Source organism: Pleurodeles waltl, chromosome 3_1 (genome assembly GCF_031143425.1).
Source record: "Pleurodeles waltl isolate 20211129_DDA chromosome 3_1, aPleWal1.hap1.20221129, whole genome shotgun sequence".
Lineage (NCBI taxonomy): Eukaryota > Metazoa > Chordata > Amphibia > Caudata > Salamandridae > Pleurodeles > Pleurodeles waltl.
Window position 1 is genome coordinate 569,866,021 of NC_090440.1, and position 17,105 is coordinate 569,883,125.

General features: G+C 45.2%; 2 protein-coding genes across 3 annotated transcripts in view; both read left to right on the plus strand.

Moving 5' to 3' along the window:
* LOC138284333 (cell surface hyaluronidase-like) overlaps positions 1-17,105 on the plus strand; it is a 633,659-nt gene that overhangs the window by 142,113 nt on the left and 474,441 nt on the right. For both annotated transcript variants that reach the window (XM_069223000.1, XM_069223001.1), the window contains one exon: positions 399-954. In XM_069223000.1, the coding sequence (XP_069079101.1) occupies positions 399-954 (556 nt within the window). The remainder of the gene's footprint in view (positions 1-398; positions 955-17,105) is intronic.
* CEMIP (cell migration inducing hyaluronidase 1) overlaps positions 1-17,105 on the plus strand; it is an 899,136-nt gene that overhangs the window by 9,399 nt on the left and 872,632 nt on the right. The window lies entirely within an intron of this gene.

Consider the following 17,105-nt stretch of genomic DNA (forward strand, 5'->3'; position numbering starts at 1 on the left):
TAAGGTGTTTGTACACCATACATTGGCATGGCTGGCAGTATACAAATTAGATACATGGGAGAGAAGGGCTATGGAGAGAGGAGAGGCACCGTTGGAGGGTGGCAGTTAGGGAATCTTTGGAGAAGGTGGTCATTGGGGGAGCCAATAAAGATTGCTGCACCAGACACCACTAGTTCTAAAGCCAGCGCTGCCCCTTTAGTATGCTGGTGCTCCAAGTTTACTTCTAGGGTAGAGGGTGTCTGGCTGCATGCTCTGGCAGACGGGTCTGTGATCTGGAGTTCTCTATGCTCTTATTACTAATGGGTTTGGCAGTGTACCAGTTGGATGCTCTGGAAGTGGACTGTGTGGTATACTGGTGCTGTTTTGTCCTGTGTTTCAACTACCTATGTCTGTTCCAGGGGTCTTAATCTTTGCAGATGCCCAGAAGCCCCTCACCCTGCGGACACAGTACCTGCTCATTCGAAATGGGGGCGCTCTGCACATTGGCTCTGCAAGGTGCCCCTACCGATCAAGTGCCACCATCTCATTGTACGGCCGTGCAGCAGAGCGAAGTGAGGTGCCCAATTTCGGCCTCAAGTTTCTGGGAGTCGATGCTGGTGGCATCCTGGAGCTTCATGGGGAGAAGACTCTGTCCTGGACATTGCTGGACAGGACCTTGCATGCTGGAGGCTTACCCCACGGACCCTACCGTTGGGAGAAACGCTGGGGCAGCCGTGGGCTCAACATGCGTGTTATAGATGGGGACACAGGCCAGGTGCTGGCAACAGAACGCTTTGATACCCACCTGTCAGAAGATGAAGGTCAGAGGCTCAAGGCGTTTCTGGCGAGGCAGAGTGTTGGAAGAGTGGTGGCTGTGGCAGTGGGAGACTCAGCAGCTAAGAGCCTGAGCCTGGAGATACGACATTTCCTCAGGGATACTCTGAGAAGCAAACACATCATTCACCTGAGCTACAGGTAAGAGGACAGGTGAGGGTTCTTCCCCCTCTAGACATCCTTACTGAAAGCAGTTCTCCTTGTCTCTTTCCCCGTTAGTCACAATCTACTTTACACATCTTCGTAGCCCTTTCTTTCCCTTTCTCTTTTCTCCATCCCTTCCCCTTCCTGCTTCCTTCTGGTCCGTTGTATCTATTTTAAATGGGATGAAAAAGGAAGAAGTAAAGGTTGAGTGGGTTTGTAGAAGGGACTTGTCTTCAAAAGCATAAAAGCATGGACTCCGTAACTAAGGGCGTGAAATAATAGTGTGGACTAGAGTCCTTGAAACACTCCTAAATAACCGTTCCTTTTTGCAATGAGAATAACATAAATTAGCAAGTAACATCATATGTATTAAGTTGTTTATATATCACTTAAGTCCAACATACAGAACTGTGTTCTCAAACAATCCTCCTCCTAGATTTTAGCAACTGGAAAACACAAATACCTTAGAAGACAAAATTGGTATGTTGTAGACTTCTGTTTTAGTGCATTTGAGTGGATTCATTTTGTATATAACTGTGGATGGAACCAGGGTCAAACTGGGACAAACAAAATAGGACGCAGCACCAAAATAGAAGTGGCCACGCCACTGCACTGGATAACTAATAAAGTGGGACACATTTGCAAATCAAGCTAGTTTTGACCTTGTGAAGACATGTGCTATGGATATTTTACAAGGTATGGGAGATTCATGCTTTTTGTGTTTGCTGCAGGCAATGTTTGTGGTGATATCATGGAAGAAACCAGACCAACTGGCCAGAAAGAGGCCCACAGACTGCTAAAAAAGAGGCCCACATACTGTTGGGACAGACCAGCCCATCAAGAACTGCCTGAATGCCTTATAGGCCAGTCTGACCCTGTATAGAATGTGTAGGATGGCCAGTTTTGCAATGCTGTGAACACGACAGATAGTGTCAGAGGTTGGCAGGGCAGAAGAAATGCCATTAATAGGCAATGATCCTACCCTACCAAACTCATACTTACGCTGCTCTGTTTAGAGCTGGTTGAAGCACTGGGTGTTTAATGACGAAACATCAGGGGGCTTTACCCTTTGAAATGTCTGACTTGGCAGCACATTTGATACAGTGCCATTAGGTCACAGTGAGGTTGCCCGCCATATTTAGGGAAGGGCAACTTCCACTACATTTCTCTGCCTTGGGACGCCATGTGAGCTGTTGTGATTTGGGAAATCACTTAATGGCCCCCAAATACAGGGAAAAACTCCTTGCACATCGGCATTATTTATTTATTTTTCATGAATAAATGCCCATTCTGGGAGTTTATTGTTCAAAAATAAAAATCTTCACAGAGTGATCGCATCAACCAGGCAAAGTATTTTTTGGTCTAGTTTATCAGCGCAGTTGTCAGCAAGACATATTGTTACTTTTTTTCCAAAATATAGATCTTGTGTGTCATTGCAGCTGTCTGAGAGAGGAGACCTGAGTGAGTTTTGGCTATACTCAGAGGAGTATTTTCCTCTCACATCATGCTATTTATTGTCTGTTTGGTGTATCATTCCGCCTTCGGTGCTTTGCTTGAATTATAAAACATAAGTGACTATTTTACATCCCAAAAGAATACTGAATCATCACACATTACATTATTTTGTTCATACTTTCAATGTATACAGATCACTTTTTGATGTTTTTCAGCAGCAAGCTTTTTTTTTTAATGATCTAGTCAGCTGCCTTATGCCCGTTTTCCCAGTCTGGCGTCCCTTTTGTTCTTTCCCTTTTGTGTCTTTTTTTATTGAATTTGAATGTAATTTATTTCACATTGTTCTATCCCACATATGAATTTGCCTGTCTTCTCCACCTGTCTTTTATCCATTCTTCTTCCTTCTCTGTTTGCACATAATAAAGCTTTGCCAAAGCCAACAGGTCTGCCTTTAATGAGCCACCACATGCAAATGCAGATATGCAAAGATGCTGTTTCCATCTATCTCGCTGCATTGGGAAAACTTCTTTTCAGCCTTCATTTGCTACAAAATGATGTAGCTTAGCTTTTCACAAGCATGTCTAGACGGTATAAAATCTATCCGGTACTACATGCCCTGCACTGCTCCCGATCTGCTTGAGAATAGCCCATAATGCTCGCATTATTGTCCACAAAAATGTGCACCACCACAGCCCTCATTTCCTGACATCCAATTTTCAGTTCTGCCATCTTAACAAAGCCATAGGCTTGGCAATGCAGTTTCCGCTAGCAGTCCTCACCACTAAAACATCCACTTTTAGCAATAGAGCTTTTTCTTTTGAGGCAGGTAAACTGTAAAATTCTCTCCCTACTTCTGTTGGTTCCAACCCTTTGCTTAATACGTTCAGGAAAGCCATCAAAACCTGGCTGTTTTAACCTTGTCTTTTTTCGCTTTAACTTTTTGTAATCTTCTCCGCATCTCAGATAGTTTTCACTTTACAAATACATTTAACATAACATGCTAGCACATTAAGCCAGGCCTATTGGTTTGCAAATGCTTTTTATGTTTTGGCATGCAGTCTCACAACCACTAGAGGGCGCTGGTGTTTGCAGTGATGTTTAAAGAAGTCATAGAAGTGACAAGATGGATCCCTGCATCTGCCCCTCCCAGCCCTGCAGCAGGAGAAATTCAGAAGTTTTTGTCTTCAGTTACAACCTCAGGGAAGCCAATGTTCTTTGCGTGAGGGGAAGCGAACTTTCTTTTCTAATTACAGTCCTACTCAATTTTGGACGGATTAACTTTCTTCTAATATTTATAGGATTGCTGTTGTACTAGTAACTCCAAGGATCAGCATTCCCTGGCTAATTATATCAGTGCAAATCTGTGCATACACTTTGTGAAAAAGAGAAAGCCTTCCCCAACAGCAGCAGAGTCCGGCAAGTGCAACTCAGCAATGTACTAAAGAGCCTGTGCTGAGCCTTTAGATTGTAGAAGGAGCCAGAACAGAGGATCAAACCTTTTCAGACATACTATGCTTTTCCTCCAGACGTTATCACAAGAGGGCTGGAGCTGTAAGAAGTCTTATTCTAGGGCCTGTCTCTCTGATGGTCTCATTATGCTGGGCAATAGACCTGTTAACAACCCCCTTTCTTCAATATTATTGTAAATGTTTGACCCCTAACATTTTGATACATACATCTGTGCATGAAAGGCCATCTCTCCTACTCCCCAGAATCACCTTAAATATCTCCCAAGCACGTGGTCTCTTCATTTCAAAATCTATGACTGCTTCTTTCACGTGCAAAATCTGTGAAAGCAGGCAGAAATCCCCATGTCATGTGTGGCAACTTAATCCAGGTCTGTATTTTCTACTAACAGTGATTTGTCGTTTTTGTTTTTACATTATAGCTGGTAGAATCCCTAGGCTAAACGTTCTATCTATTCTCACTGTCAGTTTTAACCTCCACACCCTGTAATCATTATCCTTTCTGCTCCTACGGTGTCAGACTGCCAGGGCCGGAGGTGAGTACTTCCGGCCCGGCGGCAGCCGTAAGACCTCCGGCGGTGTTATGACTTGGCAAACCTCAAGGTTTTTGCGGCGGTCACCCCGCAACGAAAACCCTGGCGGTAACTCACCCAGTGACCGGAATCCCCAAACCTGTCGCCGCACACACACCCCCACACGTCCACACACCTGCAAATACCCCCCACCCATCCGCACACATGCAGACACCCCCCACCCATCCACAGACACCCCCCTAACTGCACTCATACATCCGGACACCCCCACTCGCTCACTCACAAACACGCACTCAGATACCCCCATTTGCACAGATACACACACTCAGACACCCCATTTACAAACATACAGGCACTCAGACACCCCTATTCACACACATATACGCACTCAGACAGATACCCCCACTCCACTGCATACAAACACACATACTCTCGCACCCCAATGCCACCCCCCCTCCGCTTCCATTTGGGAACACGCACCCTCCACGCACACATACATACACACATGCACTCACACACACTCATACCGCTACTCATACACGCACACACCACACACATGCACACAACATCCCCCCCTTTTTGGGTGATCCACCTACCTGTCTCGGCGACGTGGTCGTCCGGAAGGGGATGGGTGTCGGCGTTTTCATCACCAGAACTGCACCGCCATTCAGGAAACCACTGCACCGTATTACTTATTGTAATACGGCAGGCAGAGTCCTATTGGCGTGGCGGTGCTGGCGGTGGAGATGCTTCTCTTCTGCCATCAGCCAAGCCGACAGTGTCAGATTTCCACCTGTACATGGGCTGAAATCTGACAACTCGTAATATGGCGGTCTTCAGTGCCCGCAACTTCGGCGGTCTTGTGAAAAGACCGCCAAAGTCATAATGAGGGTCTATGTGTCTCTTTGCCTCCCCAGGAGGTGTCTCTCCTGACCTTTCGACCCATTCATTGCCTGTGCCGCTAGAGGTGGGCTAGGACTGATGGCTCGCTCCATGCTCGAGCCTGATGCTTGGCTCTGGCTCAGCTCAAGGTCCTCTTAAACCCTGTAGCCCAACGTGAGCCAAGCCTAAATGTGACTTCTGCTGGCCTCCCACACTTTAATGTCATGCACCAGAGACAGAAAAAGAGATGACCATCTAGTGGCTTAATTGCACAATGTAAAACTAGAATACTTGGGATCAATCCTGGTTTTCCTGAGTGACCAAATCATGGGCTTTAGGCAAATATTTTATTTCATGAGCCAGATTTTCATCATGATCACCTAGAAGAACGTCAAATATGTGGGCTTATGTGTGCTTAAGATATGCACTGTATAAAAACCTCTTGCATTTCATTTAATAGACTAAAATGTTTCTCTTTGCATAATCTGACTCTAGGTCACATATAGAATACATGTAACAACAGACTCTTTTTTTACTTTACAAATGGCATTGTCAGAGGGGAAGTTGAGGGAGTGGGTGTAAATGCAGTCACATAAACTGCTTTGTTAAGATGAAACTCTTCCGCATGTTAAATAAATACATTTTATTAATTCTTAAGAGACTTTATCATAGTTTATATGGTGTTTTTTCTAAAATGTACATGCCAAACATGTTCAAGGCTTAGCTCAAGGCTCTTAGAGCCAAGCCAGACCTTTGTCTCAGCTCACTCTGCTAATTTGTTGGCTTCCCACCTCTATGTGCCGGCAGGGGTTATCTGCAGGTGGGTTGTTTGGGAGTGTTACACCCCCTTAAAAATATATTTTATAGTTGGGTACAAGGGCTTTCAGTCAGGTGTGATAAAGTGTCTGGCAGATGTTACCTCAGATTTTTACTTGCTCACTCTGACAAAAACACACACAAACACACACTCTCTCCTCTCTATTTTGAAGGCCTTAAAATGTTGATTAGTTTGAAAAATGTTGTGTTTTAAGTGCCCTTCTCGTTCTTTCCACTGCCTGTTATTCCCCCTTCATTTCCTGCTTCCCATACAAAGTGTTTCAACAAGCTATCTCATCGTGACTGTCGGGAAATCTGAAGCTCACACCACCCCAGTCTTATTGACCAAGCTACACCCCTCTGTGCCGGTTCTATTCATCATGTGTTGCTCTGTCACATGCCCCTATCTCTCCCTCTGCCGGTGTCCTAGTCACCCATCCCATGGTGTTCCATCAGTGTCTCCCTTCATTGCCCAAGTCAGGGCCCCATGTACTCTCACACATGAAGCTCCACCCTCTGTTCACCCATTCTCCACCCTCCACCTTTGTCCCATTGCACTCTTGCTCCTGTGCTCTGTCTCGTCTCTCATTTGTTTCAGTTTTGCCTGTGTTCTATTCGCCCCCCCCCCCCAAGGACTCCATGCCTTGCTCCGCTTTCTCCCTGCTTGTGTTTTGTTTGCTCCTCCTCCCTATTGTGCTTGGCCCCCATTTCCCTCTCCCATGCCCTTGCCCTGTTCACATGCTATCCCCATTGCCAGTCCCCCTTTACTCAACCCCCTGGACTTGCTTCCATTGCCTTTGTGTTTTAGTACTCCATGCCCTGTCCAGGACTCCCTACCACCTGTCTCTCTCACTATCATTATTGACAGTCTGCTATCTTTTTTGGGAAGGAAAGATTGCTACAATTCATCGCACTGTGTAATATTGTGCTATTATTAGATTATAATCCATCACCTGCAGAAAAATGTGCAGGTTTTAGCAAAAACAATTGTAGCCCAAATGTATCAAAAGTTATCAAAAAACACTGCTACACCTTCAGCCCGAGCAAACTCAGAAGGAGACAAATCAGATCACCTATTGGTGTAACTACTCAAATTGAAAGCACAACAGAGAGAAGTGACAGTGTTGCGAAGTGCAGACGGGGTGCCTCATTACTTCCAAAAAGCTATCCTCCGTATGTGCCAACATTACTACAGAGACCTTTATAACTCACCACTTGATGTTGCCCTGCCCAAGATAGCATCCTTCTTGATGGAGTATTATTTACCTGGCTGCCGCCGACTGATCATAAGAAGAATCAGTCCCCATCACTGTACAGGATGTTAGAGGCGTGATTGGTGGCCTGGCTGCTGGTAAAGCGCCAGACTGTGACAGTCTCCCGGCCGAGTTCTATAGAATCCTTGGCGTTACCCTCTCACCTAAGCTTGTTGAGATGCATAATGAAGCTGTGGAGCCTGGTTGTCTCCCTGTTACTCTCCAGGAGGCTACAGACCTGCCAAATTCAACAAAAATCTCACATTGTGAGGAGGGATGGGCCTTGGAGGGGGGATGGCCTCATGCCACGAAGCACCTAAGAGGCACTTTTGCCCTCAAACACCCTCCTCTGAAAAAAAATGAAAAGCTTGCTGAGGCTGTTGCCGATGTCCTGGGGTGTTTTCACACCCCATTAATGGACACCGACAGTTAAAAGCCTCCAGAAACAAGCTGAAAACCACTGTTTACAATGGTTTTCAGCTCATTTTCCCTGCTACTGTGTGATATTGGCTCCTCACCGGGTGGTTGTGCGATGGGAGCCAATATTGTGTGTCACATAGTGGCACCCTATAAGTTGGCAGGTCTGAGGCAATCATGACCTCGTTCTTAAGCCGGGCCAAGACCCTACTCTGCCTCCTTTCACTCTCTTGCTATTATGAATATGGTCTATAGGATCCTCAGTAAAATTCTGGCCACTAGATTCCAACAGGAGATCCCACAGCTAGTCCATGCTGATCAGAATGGGAGAAACACTTCCCTGAATATATGTCGTCTGTAAAGAATTATAGAGGCAGTCAGCCCCATCTGGCCCAGGGTGGCTGCCCTTGCACTGGGCTTGGAAAAAGCATTTGACACACTGCACTGGAACTATCGTTTCCTGGTTTTGAATCATTTCAGATTTAGATCCCACATGATAAGGTTGGTTCAGCTCCTTTACGCAGACCCATCAATCCGGATCCATTTCCAGGGCACATAGCAGCACCCATTCTAGTGCATAGGGGCACCAGACAAGATTGCCCACTCTCTGCTCCCCTGTTTGTGCTTGCCATGGAGCCTCTAGGAATCTGGGCCTGGCAGGGTGGAGTAGTCTAGGCTATCCCCTTCTGCACAGACTCCCTGCAATTTTATTAAATGCAGATGATGTATTATTTTATCATAAAGACACTGTGTGACCATTCTCTTATTGCCTTCCCTGTGAAGTTCGGAGTGGTGTGGGGCCTTTGAGTCAGCTGGAGCAAGTCCTGTCTTTTTGCACTTAACCCTGCAGTTCTGCTTGATAGTTTACCATGGGAGATTAACAAATCCATTGAGAAGGAGCCTCCTTCAGTTACCTGGGTATTTGTATTCTCCACTCTGACTCGGATCTCTTAGATGGGAACCTGACTTCAGTGATTGGGTCCCTCTGTTAGCAGGTTGCATTCTGGAGAATGCCCGTACTCTCCATAATGGGGTACATAGTGGTGATCAAGATGGTCATACTGGCTTGCCTACTATACAACTTGGCCAATCTCCTGGTGTTCCTTCCACAAAATGTTTTCCAAACTTTTAAATGGACTCAGAGAAATAATATGGAATGGGTATCACCGCTGCAATGCTTTGTCCAAGTTTCAACTTCCTTATTGACCAGGGTAGACTTGGTGCATCTAAATTTGAATAATATTATCTGGTGGCCCAGCTCGAGTGGTTGGCTCGCTGGATAACGTTGCGGTCCCTGGATGAGACATGCACTGTTACACCACCCCTCACTCTTGGAGACATTCTGGCTCTCTCAGTCCTGGGAACCTCTCTTCGTACAGACCTCCTCTGCCTCCCCTCAGCATTATGCTGTATGGGTAGAGGCCTCTTGATTACCAAATGCAGTCGCTCCTTATGCCCCTGCAATACTGCTGCTGGGTTTTCCGAAGGCTGTGGGACTCTTGGTGGGTCTCGAGTTATCCCTCTGGGAATGGGCTGTCATAACGATGATGGGTGATCTATTCCAGCATAGGCACCTTTCGCAGTTCCTAGATCTGGTGGAACATTGTGGCCTTCATGCAGGCCAGTTCCTTTATTATAGCCTGAAAAGGAACTCCCTCAGACGGTCCACAGTGGTGACGGAACCACCCACACATGAATTTATGAACTCTTTACATACCTTGGGAATGGATTGTAGGCCTATCACTTGGCGTAAAAATGCTTTGGTTAACCACTCACTTTTCATTGCAAATCAAATGGGAAATCAGGGAGGGCAATGTTGGAGGGCCCTTCATGAGAGTGAATTGGTTCGGGCACTAGAATTCCCACAGAAAGTGGGAATTCTAGCTCAGCTCAAACATATGCAGTTTTTTACAGAGCTTTCACCGGCAGATATTAGTAGGATTTTCCATAGGACATCACACTCCTGCGCTTTGTGCAACTTTCCAGCAGCTGAATCCTTAAACACATTCTCTGGGATTGTCCCTCTGTCCCTAACTATTCGGCAGACGTGATAAGTTGACTTTAGACGATCAGCAGGTTTCATTAGTATTTACTGGCGTCCAAAGAAATGCACGGTAGCTTCCTGTTTACTTAACTTGGTGCTGGATCATGCAAAAAAACAATTACCGCTCACTGGAAGAGCCTTCATCTCCCCCTCAGCACCCCATAGTGGTGATCCCTCAAGGTATGGGCAGAGGTGGAAAGTGTAGCCCTCCACAGGGAGAAAGCAAGAGGACTGTTCTGACGATACCCTGATGTCCAAGTAGGACAAAGCAATTTCCCACCTTTCCCACGGGACCGGCTGTTCATCATTATACTTGACGAGCAGCCAACAGGCCTTCCACTGGCTACTCATCTCGCCATGTAGTAGGATGGAGACATTCCCCCTGCGCCTTGTGCTTCAACTTTGTTCTCGTTTGTTGTAGCAATGCTCCCCCTTTTTTCCCAGGCTAATGCATTTAGCTGTAACACAGCCGGTGTCCTCCTGGCACCTTACAACTCGCACTGAGACTTAGACTGCGAATGCCAAGCTACGTCCTCCTTCTGCAGGAGTGATCCCTGGCCGGCCACTACACTAAACTCGCTCCAGGCCAGTTGGTGCAGACTGAACTCGCTGCCTCCCAAGATCCGTGTATGTGAACCGAGACGATTGTTTTCTCGTACTTTGCTGTATGTTGTTTACACAAAATGCTAACAAAATTATTAAAAAGACATTGCCACGCCTGTTGCCGCTGAATAGAAGGACGTTTGCAAAAGTTCATTGGTCATCCGTCAGCTGCTGAGTTCTCTATTTTAGGTGTTAATCTGACACTAATCTAGTGAAACCATTCCCACTTAATGATACATTTTTCAAAAAGACAAAATAATATCTTGCTACATAATTTAGTCAACCTTTCTGCATAATGTGGCTCTCCCCGTCACACATTCCAGAGGCCCTGACCACATGGTACTCGGCGCACTTATGCAACTGTTTGGCATTTGGAAGCACACATTTTTGGCTGTAGGCATGCGGTCTGTGTGCTTGGACAGCTCCGAGCAGATTCTTCAGGCCCGCAGCGTACTTCTTCCAGTGATCACTTGTAGCTGTTCAGCTCTCTATGACCTTTATTGAGAAGGTTTTGAGGACTGAAGTATATCATTATGTTTCTGGCTTTGGCTGAGACCTTGGCTAGCGACTTAGAATATATATGATCTAGCAACTCTGATGTAAAGAGTTCCAAGTTAGTTCAGCTCATCAGAGGTCAGTTTATAAGAGAGATGAAGTCATCATATATTCAAGGGCATTAGTCAGAGTAAACCGAGGACATGTTCTGTGCTCAGATAGAATGGATGACAACTTGTAACCACTTTATCAGCTAGGATATTAAAGGGCCCGTAGCAGAGATCTGTAACCCAGTACTGAATGGAAAGCCCTTGCTTGGAGAGACAAGATACACAGAGGTTGACTTGTGTTTAGCTGTAAATAAATGCAATCAGAAACAAAATGTGTGTCCCTTGGGGTGTGGAATGGGGGGCATTGGTGTTAGATGCATGTTGTTCATAAACTATAGGTTTCTAAGTCAAGCACTGGGCGGCATCCTAACTTCTCTTTCATATGCACTCACCTATCAACCTGGGCCTTGGTGCTCATTCACTGGCCCCAGATGGTGTGTGTATCCCACAAAATCTACATACCCTCTCCAAAAGTGTCCCTTGCAATGTGGAACTGAATAATATGCAAGGTCACAGGACCCTTGCACTCTAATGCTGCCTATAATGTAACAGCTTTCTGCTTACAAGGGAAATACTGCCTCTGCACATGCTGGAGCCCTGTCATCATGCACTGATTTGACAACTCTACCATCAAGGCTATTCGTAGCAGAGATGAAGAAGAGTGCCTGCAGTGAAAATACATTTTAAATAAGTGATCCCAAGGCAGGGACTCCAGGCTGTTGTCTTGTATGTGACCATAGTCATGAGTACCCAGGGAGAACTACCAGACCAAGGTCAACGGGCAGAGGCATAGCTTCGGGGGGTGCTTGTTGTGTAACATCCCCCAAATGCATTCTTGGCTTGGCAGATAGGCCTGGAGGCCCTGAGTCGGGTTTGATATATCTGTGTTGGTTTTTCTTGTCATTCTTATTTCTTAAATGTATTATATGGTACTTCTTGAATGGGTGCAAATAAAATACTTTTTGGGAATTCACAAACATTGGCAGTAGTAGGCTTGGAAAGCTGCACTAGTATCAGGTTTCCGCACATACTACTGGCGAACAAACACCCAAAGGGTGAAGTGATGAATGCTTTCAAGTAGTTTAAACAATGTGAGTCACTATGGGTAGCATTCCAGCTCATCATTTTTCACCCACTGTGCCACTCTAGACAGAGGAAAATCAGCACTGACCCTATCCATCATGGAAACAGTCAATCCGGAGCTTTGGTCATCTCACGCCTGCAGTGCAGTGCTTTTTTATTTGGGAAATGGGAGATCTCACCACCATCCCCAGAAACACACTGTTAACTACCCTGTTGGTTTGATGCACTTGCTTGCCCAGGGCAAATAGAGGATGCTGTCATTTGATGTTCAGACGTTCATTTTCAATACCCCAAAGCTGAACTCCATCTAACATGAGTAGCTATGTCCCATGTTATGTTATGTGTGTTTCTAGAGCACACAATCACCAAAGATTGTAAGCAGCCCTTAACAAAAACGTTTTGTGATCTCTTTTTACCTTAACCAAGGCATTTGGCAGCGTAAATAAAGGAAGTGAGTTCCACTTTTTTGCAGCAGCATGAGAAAAGGCTCTTCCCCACACGAGGATGGCTGTGTTTTAGGAATTGCAAGAAATAATTTGCAAGAAATAATTTGCCACATGAACTCAGAGGACAAGTCGAGCTGTGTTTTATAAATGCTGACTGTAAGATGGGGCATACTCATGGACCACCTAATCCGTATTAGTTAAAAAATCTAAATTGAATTGTATATTCTACTGGAAACCAAGGAAGCTGGAAGAAGGTATAGGTCTATGGTGTGTTTAGTAATAAGTTGTCAAGCAGCATTTTGAATCTATTGCAGACACCTTAACAATACCTTTGAAAGAGTGTGGTAAAGTAAGCTTTTGCTTGGTCCAAGCCACATTGGATAAAAGATGTAACCACTTGTTTGTGAAACTCGGAAGGAATAAAATGTAAGATTTTTTTTTTAGTACTTTTAGATGCAATAAATAGGTAGAAGAAAGTTTAAAAATCTGAGTTTCAAGTTATAACTCGAATGAGAACCCCATGTTTTTAACTAAGTTCACAAGAGAAGGTAAAGGCCCCATAATATTGAACGAGAAGGATGAGCTCCATTTATTTATGGGATGTTTAGCGATTAAGACCTCTCTCTTAGATGAATGTAATTTCAAACATAATGGCGGCTGCTACGGAATGGGCAGGGGGTAAAAAAAAGAACACTTACCTCTTCCGTCGGGTTCCGTCTCTCCTCAGTACAGGTTCTGTCTCTTCTCCATCCTCTTCCTGACTCCCGGCAGCACACAGGCTCCCAGACCCACCTAAGCCAATCAATACGCTGCTCTCACCAGCATGACAGCAGTGTTGTGGTTGGTTTGAGTGGCCTGGTTCGGCGCTCAGACAGGGAGTGGGAGCCTGTGCATGTTCTCTCCACCCAGCTGTGCAATACAGCTGGGTGGAGAAATGCTAAGTGTATATGTCTGTTTGACCAGCCCACCAGGGCCGGCCAAACTGTCATGCGCACTTATGGTGCACGTACCCCTCCTCCATGTGGCACATCCCAGCCCCACCTCGCCCTAACCTGGCTCCACACGGAGAAGTAAAATGATAATAACATTGCGTTATCATTTTACTTTTACTTTTTTGCACTGGACAGAGCAGTGGGGCGATGCTCCACTGCCTAAGTAGAGGAGCTGCCGCTGTGGTACTTATCCAATTGCAAGTGAAGTTCAAGATTTCCTAGACAACACTTGCATCTTCTACAGATCTTGAAGATAGATTGAACAGAATTTGTGTGTTATCTGCATACATATAATGTTGGATACACATTTCTTGCCAAGAATAAGCAAGGTAGGTTGTGAATGTTAAACAGTAGAACTGAACATATGAAGTCCTGAGGCACACTCCCAAATAACTCAGTTAGAAGAAGATTGAGCCAATTGATAAATACTCATTTGATAATGATCCATCAAAAAGGACTCTTTCCATGTAACGCCTCTTGCTTGCAAACCAAATAATTTAGCTCTTGAGAGAAAAATGGTGTGGCATAGTGTATTGTAAGAAAATGGCTTACCTGTTTGGGGGGGGGTGGTGAGGTCAAAACCCTACACAAGGAGCAACCACTATCCTTGTCAGGGTGAAGTCACAAGCAATCCTAAATTAATATGTGCTGTACTGTCGGATAGCTGGGGACAGAGCAGTCAGGCTTAACTCAGAGGCAATGTGTTTAGTATTTGTGCAACATTCCAAACAGAAATAACGTGAAAACACAACACAAAAAGGATCTCACTCCTAATTAGAAAAATAGAGTAATGTTTAGTAAATGAAACAAGATGAAAACAACAAAAATCCAATTAGCAGAACCAGAGATATGCAGGTTTAAAGATTTCAGTGAAAACAGCACCAAAAAGCACAAAGTGCCAGCTGTGGATATCTGGCCACCCGGGACCAGGACAAAGTTACAAGTTTAGGCCAACCACGTTGGAGCTCTGGCCAGCTACAGGGACCCAGTTAAGCCTGCTGAACAAGAATGCCTCAAATACTATTTGCGGAGCATTGAGAGGTTCCACATCGAGGATGCGATGTGCAGCTGAGGTGATGCAAGATCTGGGTCAGAGAAGCATTGTGCAGCATCAGTTCTGGGGAGCTGTGAGGCTGCAATGCGAGGTTCTGTGTCCTTGTCGAAGAGGCCACCAACGAGAGAACCTTGTAATGTAAAGTCATGCTTTGAGGATGTGTTGTGCACCAGCTGGTTCTGAAAGGATCGCAGGGCTTGCGATGTGGAGTCCAGCATCTTCATCGAGGAGTGGCTTGTGATACGAGGGCCTGGATCAAGGCTGCATCATGCAGTGGCAGTTTGATGAACCTGCAGCGACAATACAGAGTTTTTGCAACAGGAAAGTCCACACAGTGGAGATGATGCACTGGTTCTGTTGGGTCCACAGATGGGATGGCAGAGCACCTTCAGGCCCACTTCCAAGAGTCCAACTCAGGGGTGGCACCACTTGGTAGGGTAGGGCTCACAGTTTCAGAGTCCAGGTGCTGGTTACAAGAGGCTAGCCCTTGGAGTCACTTTGGTGGTCCTAGGGACAAGTTGCAGGTCCATACTTCTCACCCAGGCAAGAGGGCACAAGCACAGACAGGCAGCAGAGCAGAACAACAGTCCTTCAGGTTTGCTATCCGGCAGAGTTGCAGCCCTTTCAGCAGCACAACAGCCCTTCTTCCTGGCAGAGTCTTCCACAGGTCCAGAAGTGTGTCTGAGGTCCAATATTTAAACCTGGGGCAAACCTCTAGAGGATTCCGTTTGAAGTGCTCAGGTTTCCTGTTTTCCCTGTCCAGGCACACCTAAGCTCTCTATTGCAATCCCATATCTGTCTTTACCACAAAAGCAGATGTTTCATTACAATTCTAAATATGCCAAACATTAATTGTTTACTAGTTCAGATTTGGAGGTTAGAGCTTATTAAATATAAAAAGGTTACTCTAATGTTATCTAATGGGATAAGCAAGCATTGCAGTAGTAAAAAATAAAAAAAAGATGTTTTCACTACCAGGACATGTAAAATTGTAAAAGTTCATGTCGTACTTTTGTAAACACAGTGCATCCTGCTCTATGGGCTGCTTAGGGCCTACCTGGAGGTGTCTTATATAGATTAAAAAGGCAGGTTTGAACCCGGCAAAAGGTTTGTTTTAATAGGTTGAAAAAGCAGTTTGAAACTGCACACACAGGTTGCAATTCAGGCCCGAGACATATTTTCAAGGCAAGTGGGTGGCACAACAAGTGATGGAGGCCCAATAGTAGCATTTAAATTACAGGCCCTGTGTATGTATAGTACCACTTTACTAGGGACTTGGTATGAAACTAAATATGCCAACTGGGGTCAAGCCAATTTTACCATGTTTTAAGGAGGAAGCACATGCACTTTAGCACTGCTTAGCAGTGGTAAAGGACACAGAGTCCTAGGCCCAACGTAACAAGATCAGAAAAATATGGAGTAGTAAGGCAAGATGTTTGAGGGGAGACCACCCTGAGGCTAAAAGGTCTAACATGTATCAAATGTTGTGGAGAGGTCTAGCAAAATAAGTACCTCTCCCTGATCCAGCAGCCCATGAAGGTCATTGAGTACAGAGGTAATCACCATCTTAAGGTCCGGCAGGTCGAAAGCCTGCTTGCAATAAACTGAGCAAGTTAATTGTCTCAAAGAAGGACTGGTGTTGCCTAAAGGCGAGTTTTTCCACCAGTTTAGGTAAATATTGCAGCAAAGTGATGGGCCAGTGAATGCATGACTAACTGTACCTTGCAGTTGAGTAACAGTTTTAAGGTACATGAGGGCTGGGGGATCCCAACTCTGTAGATCCTCCAGCTGCAAGAGAAGGGCTGCCCGTGCCCTTGTGGTCATAGCATATGTAGGTAATGAGCAAAGTGTATTGGAGCCTGCAAAGAGGATGTCACAAAGAAAGGTGTGTCTATTTTTTTCGGGGGTGAAGGGAGCTATTACAGTGGTAAAACAAGCTTCAATATGTAAATGATATTTTTCCAGCTTTTCAAATTTTCAACGCTGAGGACCTCATGACAAACATGGAGCAATTACAGCCACAGATCATGCTCCCGGAAGTTACCTACTAAGCAGAATGAAGTCATTAAAGAATGTGCAGTTTGCACCTGAATATGAGTTGCAGACCTCGGAATGGGGAATTATGCACAAATTGTGCAAATTTCACAGGGTTAAAGTGGCCCAAAATGCCCCCATCACCCTCCCACCAGATCTTGCTAGGCATTAACCCGCAACTACCAGGAGGGCATGCACCCACGGATGCAATGTACATCTGCTTTGTAATCCCATTTTAGACTCAAAAAGGAGTTTGCAATTTAAATGGGACTACTGGCCCACTAGTAATCACGGCTTTAATATGTTTTGTTCAGCGTCTTGTTATGGTCTATTCATTTCTGCATCCTGCCCCGCTTGTCATCACTCACCTGTCCTTCTCTAGCTTCATTGGAAGGACAATGTGTTTAATGTAGGGCTTATTATTTTTAAGCAACCTTGTTGCTCTATTTTATTATTTTCATATTT